General features: G+C 48.5%; 1 protein-coding gene across 2 annotated transcripts in view; it reads right to left on the bottom strand.

Annotated features, from left to right (window-relative positions):
* KAZN (kazrin, periplakin interacting protein) overlaps positions 1 to 17,607 on the bottom strand; it is a 446,286-nt gene that overhangs the window by 107,591 nt on the left and 321,088 nt on the right. Inside the window, exon 1 of one of the 2 annotated variants that reach the window (XM_060259108.1) lies at positions 1,193 to 1,362. The exons of the other annotated variant lie outside the window; for it this stretch is intronic. Coding sequence (XP_060115091.1) covers positions 1,193 to 1,223 — 31 coding nt within the window. The 5' untranslated portion in view covers positions 1,224 to 1,362. Of the gene's footprint in view, positions 1 to 1,192; positions 1,363 to 17,607 lie in introns of those variants that run through there. 2 annotated transcript variants of the gene reach the window in all.

Below are 17,607 nucleotides of genomic sequence, written 5' to 3'. Positions count from 1 at the left end.
CGGAGTGGAGGGCAGGATATAAATCCAATATCATCATCATCTTCTTCTTCTAATCTCACCTAAATATAGATCTCCTCACCACCACTTCCCAGTTTATTTTTGAGAGCCGGTGTGTTGCAGAGGTCAGAGGGCTGGACTAGGAATTGGGAAGTCCAGGTTCAAATCCGTGGAAACTTGCTGGGAAACCTTGGGCCGCTCACACTCTCTCAGCCTAGCCTACATCACAGGGTTGTTGTGAAAATAAAATGGAGGAGAGGACAACAATGTAAGCCACTTTGGATTTCCCAGCGCAAACTGCTTTCGGTTCACTGGGGGAGAAAGGCAGGCTTAAAAGACACAAACCCCTTCTGTCCATCCAAAACAACATGCAACTCCTCCCCTGTGCCTAGTCCTTATTTCCTCCAGCCCTTGGGAACCTGGAAGCCTCATGACAACAACCCAACAAACATTTGAAGAACTTCCTTCTGGAAATGGCAAGAAGATTTTAAGAAGGAAACAAAAATGGAATCAAGCCCCCCCACCCGGGCTTCTTGTAACCAGAGCAGCGGTGGAGGGCAAGATCTCTGAAAATCATCTCATGCATGCAGGGGCCGCTCCCCGCACATTACGTCTGAGACTTTTCCAAAACACAACCGCACAAAACCATCAGTCTGTTGGGAATCCAAACAGAAGCCGCGCCACAATCGCAGCTACCTGAAAGCGAATCTTTTGGAGGCAACCTGTTTTCTCCCCACTCTGCTCACAGAAGGAAACTGACCCTATCCTATACGCTCTGAACTTTGACTTTTCCCACTCAGCTAGAGCTGCTCCTCTTTCCCAAAGGCCTGGCTGTTCGGCAAAACCCCTTCGGCTCTGCGAGACTTAAAGGGCAGAGACTGACACACACAGAGACTCCGGCACCTGCCTCCTGCCCACACCGACCTCTCGATCATCCTTGCGGGCTCCGGCTGCTTGTTTGGACACACACAAACACACCCTTCAAAAAGGCAGGGAAAAAGAAAACCCAACCAGGGATTCAGTGCGTTTCTTTCAGTTCAGTTCCATCCCAGCCAGGAGCCAAACAAAAGGCCAGGCCTGAGAGACGGAGCTCTTGGCAGGCAGGTTTTGCAGTGGGGGGGGGGGGTTTGCCAGCTCTCTCTCTCTCCCCACTAACCTTAGACCTTCTGGCTCAGCGGAGGGGGGCAGCACCTACCAGGTTTGTTCTCCTCACTGTCCGATTTCATCTTCAGAGGATGCGGGAGAGAGGCCAGCTCTGCTCCAGGGGAGGCTGTTTCCTGTCACCTCTCCTGTGCCTCCGTTGTCGGCCTCTCGCTGGCTCTCCCCTTTCCTCTCGACTCCTCCCCATCGAAGCAGGAAGTGTGGCTCCCTTCTACCTGCCCGACTTGGAACCTGAACTTGCTGCAGGTTGCCAGGTTTGCTGGCGTGATCTCACCCTCTAAGGGGGCGTGCCACCAGGGAGCTCTGCGAAGTCACCACTTGGAACATTTAAACGTTAAAAGCAAGGGCCCTGCTCTCTGCTCCTCTCCTGTTTTCTGGGCTCTGCCCCCGGGAAGCCACTGCTCCTGTTTTTGGCTTTTTAGGGGAGACGCCTGACAAAAATGTGGATAGTTCCAAGTGGGCAGCCGTGTTGGGCTGAAGCAGTAGAACAAAGTAGGAGTCAAGCGGCACCTTTTATTCAGAAAGTAAGCTTTCACTGGATCTTTAATTTGTACCGTTTTGCGTTCTAAACCACTCCCTACCAGCTGAGCCAGTTTGGTGTAGTGGTTAAGTGTGCGGACTCTTATCTGGGAGAACCAGATTTGATTCCCCACTCCTCCACCTGCTGGAATGGCCTTGGGTCAGCCAGAGTTCTGGCAGAGGATGTCCTTGAAAGGGCAGCTGCTGTGAGAGCCCTCTCCAGCCCCACCCACCTCACAGGGTGTCTGTTGTGGGGGAGGAAGTGAAAGGAGATTGTGAGCCGCTCTGAGACTCTTCAGAGTGGAGGGCAGGATATAAATCCAATATCTTCTTCTTCTTCTTCTTCTATATGTAGCTCTGTTCACTGTACCTGATTCCTCGTCTGATGAAGTGTGCTTAGAGCACACGAAAGCTTACATTCTGAATAAGGTGCACTAAAGGTGCACTTGTCTATTGCTTTATTCTGAATAAAACTTTGTTGGTCTTAAAGGTGGCACTTGACTCCTACTTTGCTGACAAAAATGTGGTTCAGGGTGCACTCCATTTCCCTTCCCTGCCTCCAGGCTTGGCAGAGGTGGGGGTGGAATTTGGGCTTACCTAGTGATTTTAAAGGACCGGCCCAGCCGATCTGGTTTTATAGTGCTGTTGGGCATTCTTCCAGAATTATAAACTAGATCAGTTCCCCTGAAGGAAATGGCAGCTTTGGCAGAGGAACTCGAGGGAAAGCCACAAAGTCTAGGGAAATCCATTCCCAAATTTCCCTCTCCACAGGCGCCACCTCCAAATCTCTAGGAATTTCCCAGAGATGGAAACCCTAATGAGTTACCTTGAAGCTTTTGCTTGTACTAGGTCAGAAGTGGCCAAATTTGCTTAACATAAGAGCCACATAGAATTTATTTATTTTATTTAGTTCCTGCCGAAGCAGGCTCAAGGCGGCTTACATGCTCATGCATATGCATGGGTATAAACATATAATAGGACATAAAAACCATAAAACAATTTAAACACATAGAAGATTAACATTTCAAAGCTATGATCTTACATTCAGATTTATGTTCTCTATAGGTGAGTCTTAGATGGTCCTTTCCACTGCTGCTACAGAGCAGCTTGCAAGAAGTGGTCCAGATGTTGCCTAAGAACTGCATTGGCCAGCAGTCTAGTTTGAGCTATCGCAGGGTCCTGACTTCTTCTGGCAACTCATTTCACCAGCGTGGGGCCACGACAGAGAAGGCCCTGGCTCTAATTGTCATTAGCCTGGCCTCCTTAGGGCCGGGGATTGAGAGGAGATTTTGTGACCCAGACCGATGTGCTCTGGGGAACATGTGGGGAAAGGCGGTCCCTAAGGTATGCAGGTCCCTGGCCATATAGGGTCTTAAAGGTAAGGACCAGCACCTTGAAACGAACCTGGTATGCAATAGGAAACCAGTGCAGCGGCTTCAGCCCAGGTTGAATATGCTCCTGTAAGGAAAGGCCTAACCTGGCTGCCGCATTCTGCACTAGTTGGAAGCTTCCGGGTGTGGGACAAGGGCAGCCCCATGTAGAGGGCATTGCAGCAATCCAATCTTGAGGTGACCGTAGCGTGGACCACTGTCACTAAGTCATTGCGTTTGAGTTAGGGGACCAACTGCCTTATCAGCCGCAGGTGATAAAAGGCTGATCTGGCGGTGGCTGCCACCTGAATAGATGTCAGATGTTTGAGAGCCGCAAGACATGAACGTCAGGTGTTTGAGAGCCGTAAGACAGGAAGGAAGGAAAAAAAAGGTGGAAAGAAAGCAAATAGATAGGGGGAGGAGGAGGGAGGGAAGCCATTTTAACTTTAAATGCATTCTCCAAGCCGCCAGCTAGCTTGGTTTGGGAAGATATCTGAAGAAACAAATGCCTTCTCCAAGCCAGCCAACAGGGCAGTGGAGGTTTCGAGAGTCACACAACAGTTGGGAAAGAGTCACATGTGGCTCCTGAGCAACAGTTTGGCCACCCCTGTACTAGGCTGTTCATAAAGCAGGAGTCAAGTATCACCTTTAAGACCAACAAACCTTTATTCAGAATGTAAGCTTTTGTGTGCCTACACACTTCTTCAGACGAGGAATGAGGTACAGTAAGCAGAGCTACATATAGCTGGTGGGGTTTAGAATGCAAAATGGCACAAAGTTAAATCCAATAGCAGAATAGTAAAATTAACAAACCCAGAAAACCTTTGCTCTGGGTTGCATTAGCGTGGGAAAGCAATAAAACAGTAACATGTCAGAATGTGAGAACATCTGTCAATTATTCTATTGCTAATAAGCCTGGGTCAAAATGAGGGCATTTCTTTCCCAGAAGTTTTTCCTGTCCAACTGATTTACCTTATAACATGTAACATAAATATATGCATCATTCTAGTTTGCCATTAGGAAAAAAATACATTGAAATACAGTGGAAGATGGGTTTAGTATATGTAACGTTGTTCATATTTAACCTTCTGTGGGGTACAGTTAAGTGGAAAGCAACAGAAATATTTAGAAAACTGAAAATTCACCTTATATTTTAAAAATCAAAATATAATACACCTCTGCTTCTTTTAACTGGCTACAGCAAGCTGCAGAACGTGGGGATCTTTTTTCTTTTAGATGTAGAATTCTATCTATAATATAGTGGGTTCTATGCAACAATGAGGCGAGGTGGCAGTGATCACAGCTCTTTTACTGAATACAGCATCGTATAGGGGTGCCTCACAAGACCGGGCCAACAGGGCCAATATATACACACACGAAGTTCCCCCGCTAGCATGCTATTGGACCATTCAAACCAGCAGGGGGCTCATGATTGGAGCAGGGCATCAGGAATTTGGATCCTCCTGCCTATTGTTCCTAAGTCCCCAAGCTCAGTCCTACAGGCTCCAATAAGCCAGGTAAGAACTCCATATAAAAGATACAATTCCAATCACATAAACAGCACTATCCCTGTCTAGAAATGATGGGAAGAGATGTGCTCAGTGGTAGAGCATCTATGCCACCAGAAAGACCCAATTTCCATTTCCAGCAGTACCAATCAAAAGGATCGGGAAGAACGTGATGTGCAGAGACCCCAAAGAACAGATGTGGCATCATTCATACAGACTTCGGTTCCAAAGGGAATTTGCTGATTGACATGTTGGGCTCATCTTGGACAGGCCAATGACTGGAAATCAATTTCTTGGCAAGCGTGCATGTGCTTCAGTGAGCCCTGGAACCACAGTTCACTCCCAGACCCAGTTAATTTTAGAATGTGTGTCTTCGTTGCTGGAAATTTATTTTTGTAAGCTGCCTGGAGCCTCTTTTGGAGGGAAAGGTGGGGCAGAAAAGATCGCAAGAAATAGAATCTCTTTTTTTCCTATCTTGGCCTGCAGAAAAAAAAAAAGGACGCAAAGATCCTTTTGATGTAGCTAGCTGGGTTAAACTGGTGAGACGCCGGCAGCCGGGGCACGGAGAATACTTAGCCCTCACTTTCCAGTTTAGAACAGTGTGCCCTTTCTTGCTGCAATCATAAAGACAAGAGCACCTTCCTCCCCCCACCCAAATCCCAAACACGTTGCCAACCCTTGACCTTGAGATGCTGTCTTGGAAGAGACTTTGGGGACTAGGGAAGGCCCAGTAGGATTCCAACCACCACAGCTATGTCCCTTTATGGAACAAGGGTCTTAATTCCACTCCCCACCCCCCATACACTTACTTGTAATAAGCCTCTTGCCATCTGCTGGCCACCTCTGATCACTTGACAGACGGGGCGGCTCAGCAGCGCCACCTGGAGTTTGCCGAGACGCAAACCCACTTGCCTCGGAGATATCCATCTTTTGGAGGCGATGGATGCCGCTGTAGGAAAAGGCTCTCGGCTACAGAGCTGCAGTCCTGCCCCACCGAGATGCAAGAGGGCCCCTTTGCCAAGAGGACAGGAGGTCTTTTAATGCCATCCCTGCATCGGATGCTCACTTACCCAGGTGTTATTCACCCTCACTGGGCAGCAAGAATCTGTCTCAACGGCACTAGCTTCCTGCTACACTACAGCCTGGTTGACGTCGGAAAACTTCTCTTTCCCCAGACTTTTTCAAAGGCCTGGGAATTGGGGCAACTGCCCCAGTCTTCCCACACGCAAAGAAACACGTCCATACCGGATAGAAGACAAAAAAGGCATTGCCAGAAATGTGTTTTGCATTGACTCTCGCCTACAACTGGGACACTTTCCCCCCTTATCTGCTTAAAGGTCAGCATGGAAAGTACCGTGGGAGAAGGGTCCAATCCCGGAAACGTCGTCCAAACGTGATGAAAAACGAAAATGCATACAGCTGGAAATGCATTTCCCATGGAAACTGCCCCCCTCCCGAATTGAATAACAAGGACAAACTTTTAAAAGGAACCCAAACCAGGAAAAAAACAAAACACAAATAAACCATTTCAGTACACCCCTGGTACATTCCTGTATTCCCACTGGGAGGATGCCTTCTTAATATGCTTGAGCGCGAGTTGGTAGGATTCTCATTCCGCAAGCTTCGCCTCCCTGCCGCAGGGTCACTAGAAGGAAAAAGGAAGTGTTTGCTCCCAAGCAACGGTGCAAGGCACAGCTCAGCAGCTGCAGGGTTGGGAACGACAGGCGGTGCTGTGCACGATGCCATAGCGCAGTGCAGACCCCTCCCCCCTCCGTTGAGTTTTTCAACTGAAGTTGATTGCAGCCTCCAGAACACAGCTTTCAGCAACGTCTGAAAGCGACTGAGTAGGGATAACACAGCTAGCCTTGGTATGATTCAGTGGCCGGCAGTGTTCTCTCTAAACCAGGGTGCCGAACTCATTTGTTATGCGGGACGGATCTGACATAAATGAGATCTTGTCAGGCTGGGCCATGTGTGTCATAAAAATGCAATGCCAGGCAGTGGAGATATAAACTTTATAAGACACAGGTAAACACTATTAAAGATGTTTGTTTTAAACTTTAAACAAAACATGTTTAGAAGATGTTAGTACTCTTGCAATATTTTGTTTATTTAACAGTTTCTGATAACTGACTCCTCTTGGTCTGAATTATTGCATCAGAATCTGAAGGCAATGTCTATGCTGTAGCAATCTTGAGTATGCCGTTCAGGTGTTGTTCAGGTGCGTCTGTTAGTTGCAACCCCCTATTTTTAATTTATTGACATTCATTACAGAAATCTCATGAATGCTTTGAGCCTAAGACCCAGTGGAAAACATGAAATGGCTGGGCATGGCGAGGTTTTGTACATAGGTCGCTTCATGTGCTGGTCAGCCAATGGAGAAAACAGGCTTTCCTCTATAGCTTCTGTGCAATTAAGCAAGCCTGGCAAAGCAAGCTGTGATGCAGAAAGAAGCAAGAGAGACAGAAGGAAGCAGATGATATTAAGTTGCTTGCAGCCCTGATAGGAGCCCTCCGGGGCCTGATCCAGTCTGCACGTTTGACACCCCTGCTCTAAACTGTGAGCGGCCGCTCACAACCTGCAGCTTGCACGACCCATTGCCCATTTTAAGCAGCAGCAGTTATATTCAGCTCAGGAGGTGAACTGCTCCACTCAGTAGAGTGAAATAAAAGAGAAGGGACATTGCTGGCAGTCCACAGGCTCTGAATGTCAAAGGTCCCCAGTTCAATCTGTGGCATGTTCAGTTAAGATCTCAGCTACCAGAACTTGGGAAATATTGTCCCCGTCTGATAACGATGCTAATAAGCAAACTTTAAAAATAAATGCAGGTAGAACCGGGATCGAGCATGATAGTCCTTCCATATCCCCCAAACAGATAATTTTGTGCCTTCAAGACACAAGAAGGAAAGATGTGAGAGCAGGCGGGTGATGCTGGCCACCCATTGCGTGTCGGGTGGATCAACGGCAGCAGTGACATTTAAAAACACTGAACTTTTATGTTTTGAAGGGGCTTAATAAGGAAAAACATGCTCTCTCCTTTGTCCGTCCCCCACCCTCTGATTTAACAATCTTGTTAAAAGGGATTGGGGGAAAGAAATGTGTTATGTAAACGATTCCTAATGGCTTTCCTAATGTAGTAATGCTCTGAACTATAAGCAATTTGTGTTTGTTCTGGAAGCTTCCTTCAAGAGGCTCGTGGGTTTATGTCTCCCACACACTATCATCACCTTTGTTCTTGTCTACTTATAAAGGCAAATTATAAGCGCGTCTAGAGGCCATGAACAGTGCTGGTGGAAAGGGCCTTCAAGTCACAGCCAGAGGTGCAGAGGAGGCCAAACTTGCTTAACATAAGAGCTGCATAAAACCAACGTCAGATGTTGGAGAGCCGCAAGACGAGGAAGGAAGGAAGGGACAGAGGGAGGGAGGGACAGAGGGAGGAAGGAAGGAAGGAAGACAGATGGGGTGGGAAGAAGAGGTGGAAAGAAAGCAACTTTAACTTTAAATGCATTCTCCAAGCCCCTGGTTGGCTTAGCTTAGAGAAGTGACTTAAAGAGATCAATGCCTTCTCCAAGCTGGCCAATGAGAGCCACACAATAGGCGTTAAAGAGCCACATGTATGGCCACCCGTGGCTTAGAGGGAACACTGCTTGTGAGTTACCTGCCTTCAGAGAGAGCAGCTGGCCCCAGCCTCTCCCCTGTACCACAGTGCCCTCCTTGAGATGGCCAGGAGGGGGAGCACACCCTGTCTGGAGGGGCCCAATGAAAGCTGCTGAGGTCAGCTGACTGGCGAGTCCAATCAGAGCCAGCCTGGAGGCATAAAGCTTCTCTTCTCCAGGTTGGGTCCTTTAGTCTGAGCAACCCTGTCCACAGGTGAAGACGTTTCTAAATCTGCTAAGCCTAGTTCTTAACTTTTGCCTCTTTTGACCTCACGGCACCTCTGCTTTCCCTAACCTTGAATGTTCTTCTGCTTACCCAGGGCCTCTTTTGTAGAAAAAGCCCAGCAGGAGCTCATTTGCATATTAGGACACACCCCCTGACACCAAGTCAGCCGGAACTGCATTCCTGCTCAAAAAAAGCCCTGTGCCTACCCTTGCTCCTCCTCTCCATGCATCACAACCTTTGGCTTTAGGGTTGTGACAATAGTAAAACAGCTGCTTTGCTTGCAGAAAGTCCTACGTTCAATTCCTGGGATTCCCAGTTAAAGGGACTGGGTAGTAGGTGACATGAAAGACCTCTGCCTAAGAACCTGGAAAGCAGCTGTCCGTCTGAGTAGGCAATACTGACAGTGATAGACCAGCATGGTCTAACTCAGCATAACTCAGCCCCTTCACTTGACCTCCATATTGTTTCTGCTGTGCGTACAACCTTGCTACTGACCTTTGACCACCTAATCTGCCCTCTCTCCCCCAACTTGAATACAGACCCTTCTGTTTAGCCTCACTTGGCACATGTCTTGGCCCCTGACAGGTTCCCCGCTCCCTCAAAGTCCTCCAGGCACCCAAAGGCATTTCGAATGCATTAATTAGGATAGAAACTGGCATGATTATAGTAGAAGCGAGGCTTTGGATTTTGGCCATCCAGTTCTGGTTGAAATGTATGTTTTTTTCCTAAGGGCTTGATCAGTTTAATTCTGCAAGATACCTTGGTTCCAAGATGGATTAGGGCCATAGAGGACAGAATTCATTATTACGGCCTTTCAAAACAATATAAAAAGAGCCCCGTGGCGCAGAGTGTTAAAGCTGCAGTACTGCAGTCCTAAGCTCTGCTCACGACCTGAGTTCAATCCCCGACAGAAGCTGGGTTTTCAGGTAGCCAGCTCAAGGTTGACTCAGCCTTCCATCCCTCCAAGGTCGGTAAAATGAGTACCCAGCTTGTGGGGAGGAAAGTGTAGATGACTGGCGAAGGCAATGGCAAACCACCCCGTAAAAAGTCTGCAGTGAAAACGTTGTGAAAGCAACGTCACCCCAGAGTCAGAAATGACTGGTGCTTGCACAGGGGACCTTTCCTTTTCCAAAACAATATCTCAGTTCTCTTACTTATGATAATGCTAGGGAGATAGCGAAGCAGAGAATACTGGATATTGTCAGACAAAATGACCTTAATAGCACAATCAAATGGCGTGTTCCGATAGAACCAAGTCCTGCATTTGCACATCATGGGGTAACATGAGTTAAATTCAATGGAGATTCTCTCTGGGGGAAGTTGAGATGGAGGTTCCCTGTAGGCGAGCAACCTCAGGATTTGAACCCTCATCCTGACAGGCATGAACCGATGAAAGCAGCACGGCTCCAAGCTCAGCCATTCCTGAGGATGCATTTGACAACCAATAATATTCGGCTTCTGCATGTGGTACCAGACTGTCTTCTGTCAATGACCCGCAGCAATATTTAGTGTTTGACTGCGTCTGACAGATCATATTTGATAGTGTGTGGCATTTGGCAGTTTGATGCATAACAGCCTGTGTGATTTCACATTTGTATGCCTTGCAAAATAAAAACGGCGCAGAGATGCCAGCATATTGTTTTGGGGTTTTTTTTTGTTTTTTTTGCATTTTCATATGTTGGAGGTAAATGATTATTCAGAAGCCAAGATTCTGAAACGCCACATTCTGAATTTGAATTGCAAAAAAGAAAAAGAAAAAAAAGTCCCATTTGGGAGACTGTTGAAGACCTGCAAGTCTCCCCTCCACTTGCACCTGCTGGAATGGCCTTGGGTCAGCCATAGCTCTTGTAGGAGTTGTCCTTGAAAGGGCAGCTGCTGTGAGAGCCCTCTCCAGCCCCACCCACCTCACAGGGTGTCTGTTGTGGGGGAGGAAGGGAAAGGAGATTGTGAGCCGCTCTGAGACTCTTCGGAGTGGAGGGCGGGATATAAATCCAATATCTTCTTCTTCTTCTTCTTTATGCATTCAATATATATATATATATATATATATATATATATATATATATGTGTGTGTGTGTGTGTGTGTGTGTGTGTGTGTGTGTGTGCGTGTGTGTGTGTGTGTTGGTTTTTTTTTCTGAACAAAGCTCAAAGTCCATTTGGAAAAAAAAATACAATATACAATCAATAAGAGCCAGCATGGTGCACAGAGGTTAAAGCGTTAGGATAGGATCCAAGATACTCAAGTCTGAATCCCCCACTCCGCAACATCAGCTTGCTGAGTGACCTTGGGCCAATCATACACTAACCTGGTGGTCCCCAACCTTTATGGCACCAGGGACCGGCACCAGGGCTGGCTGGCCCATCGTGGCCCCATGGCCGGCAGGGTGGGGGCACTGAATTCAGCCTTGCCCCCCCATGGTGCCGTGAACCTTTGCCGCCCCCCCCCCCGTGGCACCTCCTTCTCCCTCCATTTTCACAATGTTAAGGCTGGGGAAGGGGCTGTGAAATGCCTTCCGGGCTCTGTAAAGGCTGACTCCCCCCACCCCCGCCGATCAGCTGATCGGTGGGAAAACTGGGCAAAACCATGGTGGCAGCAGCCCGCTGAAAAAGCCACGCTGCCCTTGCCTCCTTCCCACTTCCTTCCCCAGCCTTAACATTGTAAAAATGGAGGGAGGAGGAAGAGGTGCCGCGGGGGGGGGGGGAGGGGCAGGGAAGCTGCACAGCCCAGTTACTAAAAGGCCGTGGCCTAGTACCAGTTTGCAGCCTGGGGGTTGAGGACCCCTGCCTAACCTACCTCACGGGGTTGTTGTGAGTATAAAACTAATAATAAGAGAATTATGACTACTGCTTTGGGAGTCCACTGGGATATAAGCAAATAAATAAGTTAGTAGTCAACATCTTGAAATCACTTACAGGTCTAAATAAAAAAAACAACACAAATTAACTAGGTCATAGAATCATAGTTGGAAGCAACTATTTCCTCTAAGCTGTGGAGCCTTGTGAGCAAAAATTCTACTTTTAACTGGCATTAAAGTTGTGAGCGACTGTATCAATTAGTTTGCTCTGAGGCCATTTTTCCTGGGCTATGACAAAAATGTGTGAGCTCGAGGCTAAAAAAGTGTGAGCTAGAGCACACCAACTCAGCTTAGAGGGAACACTGGATGGAAGGGACCTTCAGGGTCATCTAGTCCAACCCCCTGCACAATGCCGGGAAATTCACAAATACCTCCCACACACACAGCCTCGGTGATATCTGCTCCACACCCAGAAGATAGCAAGAAAACCCTCCAGGATCCCTGGCCGAAGTGGCCTGGAGAAAAATTGCTGCCTGACCCCAAAGTGGTGCTCATCACTTCCCCGGGTGTGTAAGGAAGGGCCACAAGCACACTGCTGCAACCCTTCCTGCCCTCCTTCTCACAATCTGCCTAAGTTCACAGAATCAGCATTGCTGCCAGATGGCCACCTAGCCTCTGTTTAAAAACCTCCCCAGAAGGCGGGCCCACCACCTCCAAGGAAGCCTGTTCCACTGGGAACCGCTCTAACGGTCAGGAAGTTCTTCCTAAAGTTTAGTCGAAAACTCTTTCAATTTAATTTCAAACTCGTTGCTTCTGGTCCAACCTTCTGGGGCAACAGAAAACAACAACGTACCATCTTTAGGAGAGGGAAAAGAGGGAAGGTCGGGAGCACTTGAGTTGAGGCACCCGACAGGAAGTCATGGGGCAGGGCCCCCACCGGCCCCCCCTGTAGCTAAAAGTCTGCCCCCAAGAAGGCACCAACTTGGTGGTGACAGCCTATGTATCCAATGCATTATTTCTTAAAAATGCACCCTTCTTCCTAAGATCTCAGAATGGTGCAAAGATGGTTTCCCAGGCCTCAGGTTCAGCAAGAGCTCACAGGAGCACAGCTCCTGAACCTTTCTGAGGGTTCCCCCTCTCCCTCCCCACCTACCTTGTCCATTGACTAGTAGGTGCAGCTGCATAACAATACCTGGGTTAGGAGAGTGGGCAGCCAGCCAGTACACCTAGCCATCTTGTGTACATCATGACTACAACATTTTAGCACCTATTTTATATGTTTTATCTATTTTAAATAACTTATTTGTAACTGATATTTAAACTGCTATGTTGTTTTATGTGAATCATGGGACTCCCATGTCTGTTAGCCGCCCTGAGCCCGCCTAGCGGGGAGGGCGGGATATAAAAATAAAATATTATTATTATTACCAGGAGCTTTGCCATCCCCCCAGCAGCCCTCATTAATCCCTGGAGAAGCCCGCACCACCCTTTCTCCATTTCTTATGTCATTTTGGGTGGCGGGTGACTTGCTGGCCTTTTGATTGGGGGGGCGGCAGCCTAGGAGAGCCCCAGGCGAGCAAGGTCTGTTTGGGCTGGCTGGATCTCTAGCCAGTCCAAGCAGGCATCACTCTCCCGGGGCTCTCCTTTTTTGCATCGGGGTGCTTTTGGCCAGGGGGGGGGGCAGCATAAGCTAGTGAGTCACGCTAATGAGTCCCTCCACCTATTTTTCTACAAAATGACCCTTGTGGTTTCCCCTTCCTCGTTTTAACCTTACAACAGCCCTGTGAGGTAGGCTAGGCAGAAGAATGACTCATTCAAGAGCGCCCCAGTGCGTTTTATGAAAGTGTGGGGATTGGAAGCCGGTATCCCAGATCCTTATCTGACCCTTTAAATCGCTAAGCCATGCCGGGTTCTCATGACAAGCAGGTACTCTCCCGCTGAGTAATACCCTTTCTCCTGCCTGTCTATGGTTGGATTTCAGTAATCCTCGTGTCTGATCGTGGAGGATTTCTACTTTAACCCCACTTTAAAGTTTTGTTTAAAAGGGGTCACGCCTTTCATTAAGAGCTTTAAAAAGGCGGGGGTGGGGAAAGCGTGATGCCGGCAATCAAACAACAACCACCCGCAAATTTAGGTTTCTGCTAGGAAGTTGGGATTTAAGTCGACAGAAGATTTCAGTGCTGTCTTTTCGAGCCCTCCCCATCAAACGGTTCCCAGCCAGGTAAGCAATGCTAATGAAGCCAGGAGTCAAACTGGTGACCTGAAATTGAAAGCCCCGGTATTGCATTACTAATCCTATAAGCCAATCAGTTTGCTAAAGCTCCTAAATCGTTTCTGTGAGTCCCCAGTTCACACACGCATGGAGCCAGCAGCAGGCGAGGTCCCAGATGCTACACAGACTCACGGGGAAATCCACTGCATTTGGGCATCGGAGGCTGTGTGGGACTTCACTGCCAAAATCCCTACTACGACAAGCCTTCTGGAGAACTTCCTCGCTCTATTTTAAAACCATGAAAAACAAGTGGCTATTCAAGCTTCCAGGGGAAATATCTTCACACTGGCTCATTTATCGAGGAACCTCTGCCTCCTGCAAAGGATTCTGGGATACATTCTAGACCTGGCATGTGGTGCATGAGGAACGGACCAGTGTGGCTTTGCAAAGTGAGCTGGTCGCATACCTAAAACTTCCTCAAAGTTGCACACTGGAGGGAAAAACTGGTTGAGCCAGCCCTTCTTCAGAAAAGGACTGGGTTCAGATCCCTGCATGCCAATGAAACTGTAACCTGCCTCACAAGATGGCTGGGGAGGGGCTGTGGCTCAGTAGCAGAGCATCTGCCTTGCATACAGAAGGTCGCAGGTTCAATCCCCGACATCTCCAGTTACAGAAAACCAGGTGGTAGGTGATGAGAAGGACTTTTGCCTGAGAGCCACTGCAAAGGCTGAGTCGACCAGACAGACCTTGATGGACCAGTGATCTGGTTCAGCGTAAGACAGCTTCATGTGTCTGTGTACGGTTGTGCAGATAAAATGGAAGCAAGAAGAAACGTGTGTGTGTGTACCACCCGGTGCTCTGTGGATGGACAAAAACAGCCCAGACAGAGCTCAGAAGCGAAGCAGGGTTGGTTGCCTTGGTTAGAATTTGGACTGGACCAGTGTTCCCTCTAAGCTGAGTTAGTGTGAGCTAGCTCAGTTTTTTAGCCTCCAACTCACACATTTTTGCCTCGGCTCAGGAAGGATGGTCCCTGAGCAAATTCATTATGCCAAACTGCTCGCTCACAGCTTTAATGTCAGTCGCTCACAAAGTAGAATTTTTGCTCACAAGTCTCCAGAGCTTAGAGGGAGCATTGGATGGGACCGCCGAGGAAGACGAGGTTGCACCTCTGCTCGTCTCTTGCCTTGAAAGCCCCACGAGGGGTTGCCACAAGCTGGTTGCAACTTGACTGCATTTAATGGTTAGGACACATTAAGTAATAATTAATTTTGCTCACTGAAGACCATCTGTACAAGAGCTTGGTGGAGAAAAACCGAAGTCATGTGAGTGCAAATGTGTGAAGTAGAGTTCTGTAGTACATGGGATTAAAATCAGGATAAAGTCTCAATTTCTGTGCAACCAGAATTTCTGCCATTGTCTTGGACTTCTTTTTATAGAAACAAGGGGAGAGGAGAAGGAAAAGCTGAACCTACAGCAGGGGTGGCCAAACTTGCTTAACGTAAGAGCCACCCGGAATAAACATCAGATGTTTGAGCTGCAAGGAAGGAAGGGAGGAAGGGAGGGAAGCAAACAGATTGGAGGGGGAAGAGATGGAAAGAAAGCAACTTTAACTTTAAATGCATTCTCCAAGACTCTGGCTGGCTTGGCTTGCAGAAGTGATTTAAAGAGATAAATGCCTTCTCCAAGCTCACCAATGGGGTGGGGTGGGGGTGCTTCAAGAGCCAGACAATATGTGTGAAAGAGCCACATGTACCTCCCGAGCCACAATTTGGCCACCCCTGACCTAGAGCTTCTTCTCAGAAGCAGCATTCTTCTCTGCCATTCCTCTTTTCTCTTGCATGGAAGTAGGGTTGCCAGCTCCAGGTTGGAAAATACCTGGAGATTTTAGGGGTGGAGCCTGAGGAGGGCAGGGCTTGGGGAGGGCAGGGACTTTGGTGAGGCAGCCTATTTCTCCAGGGGAGCTGATCTCTGTTGCCTGGAGATGAGTTGTAATCCCAGGAGATTTCCAGCCACCACCTGGAGGCTGGCAACCCTATGCGGACGTATCCTCTGAAAACAAAGCACTCCCCTGTGGTGCTCTATTCTGATGCAAATGTATGCAGTTTTAATTGATTAATGAATTGACAATGCTCTTAAAACTCATGCAATTAACCCACGGAGAGAGATTTCAGAGCCGAGCACCTGAACCCTGAAGTAACTCTAATTAGTGAGCAACGCAAACACTGGTTCTACAAAAGTTAAATTGCAAAATAAGGACAGGATAGGGAAAGCCACCTCCATAAGCAGACAGGGGAAAGAGAGGCCGTCCCTGGTAAACAGGGGCTATCCAGCCTTCTATGCCCAGATATGGCCAACTTCTGTTACTTTCTCAGCACAAACCAATTCCTTGGGAACGATTAGTGATGAGTAGACTGTGAACGAAGGGACGGCGACAGAACAACTGGACCTGTCAAGCTGACACCCACTCAGACAGGGTTGCCAGCTCTGGGTTCAGAAATACCTGGAGATTTGAGGGTGGAGCCTGGGAGGGTGGGCTTTAGAGGGGGGAGGGACCCCAACAGGGTATAGTGCCATACCAGGACCGGTGCTAGGATTTTTGGTGCCCTAGGCGAGCTGCCCACTAACACTCCCCTGAAATTTAGAAAACAGAGAATTGTAGGAGAAATGAAGCAACTTGAAACTATTTACATTTATACATTAGTTTTTTTTTAATTGGTTAATTTATCCCTGCTGGGCTCCAAGGAGCACACTGCGCAGGCACTGTCAGCTTTTACGTTTCCCGTGGGGAGAGGGGGTGCCTGGTGTTGCCCCCTAGGCCAGATGGCACCCTAGGCAGTCACCTACTTGGTCTACTCCCATGCACCGGCCATGCACACAACCTTCCAAAGCAGCCATTTTCTCCAGGAGAAGTGGAATAAATGTTTTAATTTTCTTTCTCTTTTTTGGTGAGAGAGTGCGCGCGTGTGTGCATGGAGTCATGGAGACTTCTAGCGCCCTCTACTGGGGCATGGACGGCGTTCAGAGAAGTGGCTTGATACTGCCTGCCTCTGCCTCCCACTCCTGGTATTCCAAGGAGGTCTCCCATCCAACTACTTGTCAGGGTCTGCCCTGCTCAGTTCCTGAGATCATATGAAATCAAGCTTGCCTGTGGAATACTTTCAATAAATGACTAATAAAGAAGCTATCTACGTAAGTTTGAAGAACAGCTGCAATTCTGGGGGGGGGGGGTCTCCAGCTCCCACCTGAAGGTTGGCAACCACACACTCAAAGCAACTGCCAATGGCTAGGAAATGTCACTGCCGCAGTGCCAGAGCCTGGGAGGGTATCCGAGGCCTCTGCCTCCCGCCCCTTCCCTACCTCCCAAGCTGTTACTTTGGTCCATTGTAACGGAGGGAAAAAAGGCCCACGTTGGCCAGAACCCAGAAAAGCAAGCAGAGAGCAAATGCGCTCTCCAGAGAAAGGCCTGCAACTGCTGGCCCGATTGTCAGCTGGGGAGAGGAGGTGGTGGTAACAGACCAAACTTCCCTTCCCTGCTTGGGGGGGGGGGGAGGGATTATGTCACCCAGATGACTCTGCGCCTCAGCCGGCAGTCAACAGCTGGTCTCGGCTCATGTCGGCAGAGCCTTTGCCAGCAGAACTAGCCGCAGCACAAGATAATTGCTCCCTGGCAGGGGACCACCGATTTATTTTCTCCAGCATCTGCAGAAGTGCCTGGAGAGAGAGGCAAGGGCAGGCAGTGACGATGCTTTCCACGCCCTGATCCCTTCTCTGCCACTCATGGCATGGCTTAGTTCCTCCAGAAAGACATGCTGGGGCTTGAATTCCTCCAGCAGGGCTTTTTGTGTAGCAGGAACTCCTTTGCCTATTAGGCCACGCACCCCTGATGTAGCCGATCCTCCAAGAGCTTACAGCAGGTCCCGTAAGAAAAGCCCTGTAAGCTCTTGGAGGATTGGCTACATTTGGTGTGTGTGTGTGTGTGTGGCCTAACAGGCAAAGGAGTTCCTGCTACAAAAAAGTCATTTTCCAGAAGCGTCACTGTCTGATCTACAAGGCCTTTCCCCTTCTGCTCCATAGATGGAAACTCAAGCAGCCATTCCTCAAAATGTGAACTCTGCAGCTGCACAGGGGCAACAGCAGCAGCAGCGAATGTTAATTCACCCATT

This window comes from Heteronotia binoei, chromosome 18, assembly GCF_032191835.1.
Source record: "Heteronotia binoei isolate CCM8104 ecotype False Entrance Well chromosome 18, APGP_CSIRO_Hbin_v1, whole genome shotgun sequence".
Lineage (NCBI taxonomy): Eukaryota > Metazoa > Chordata > Lepidosauria > Squamata > Gekkonidae > Heteronotia > Heteronotia binoei.
Note: the sequence above shows the minus strand (reverse complement) of the source record. Positions and strands in the feature narration are given on the sequence as shown.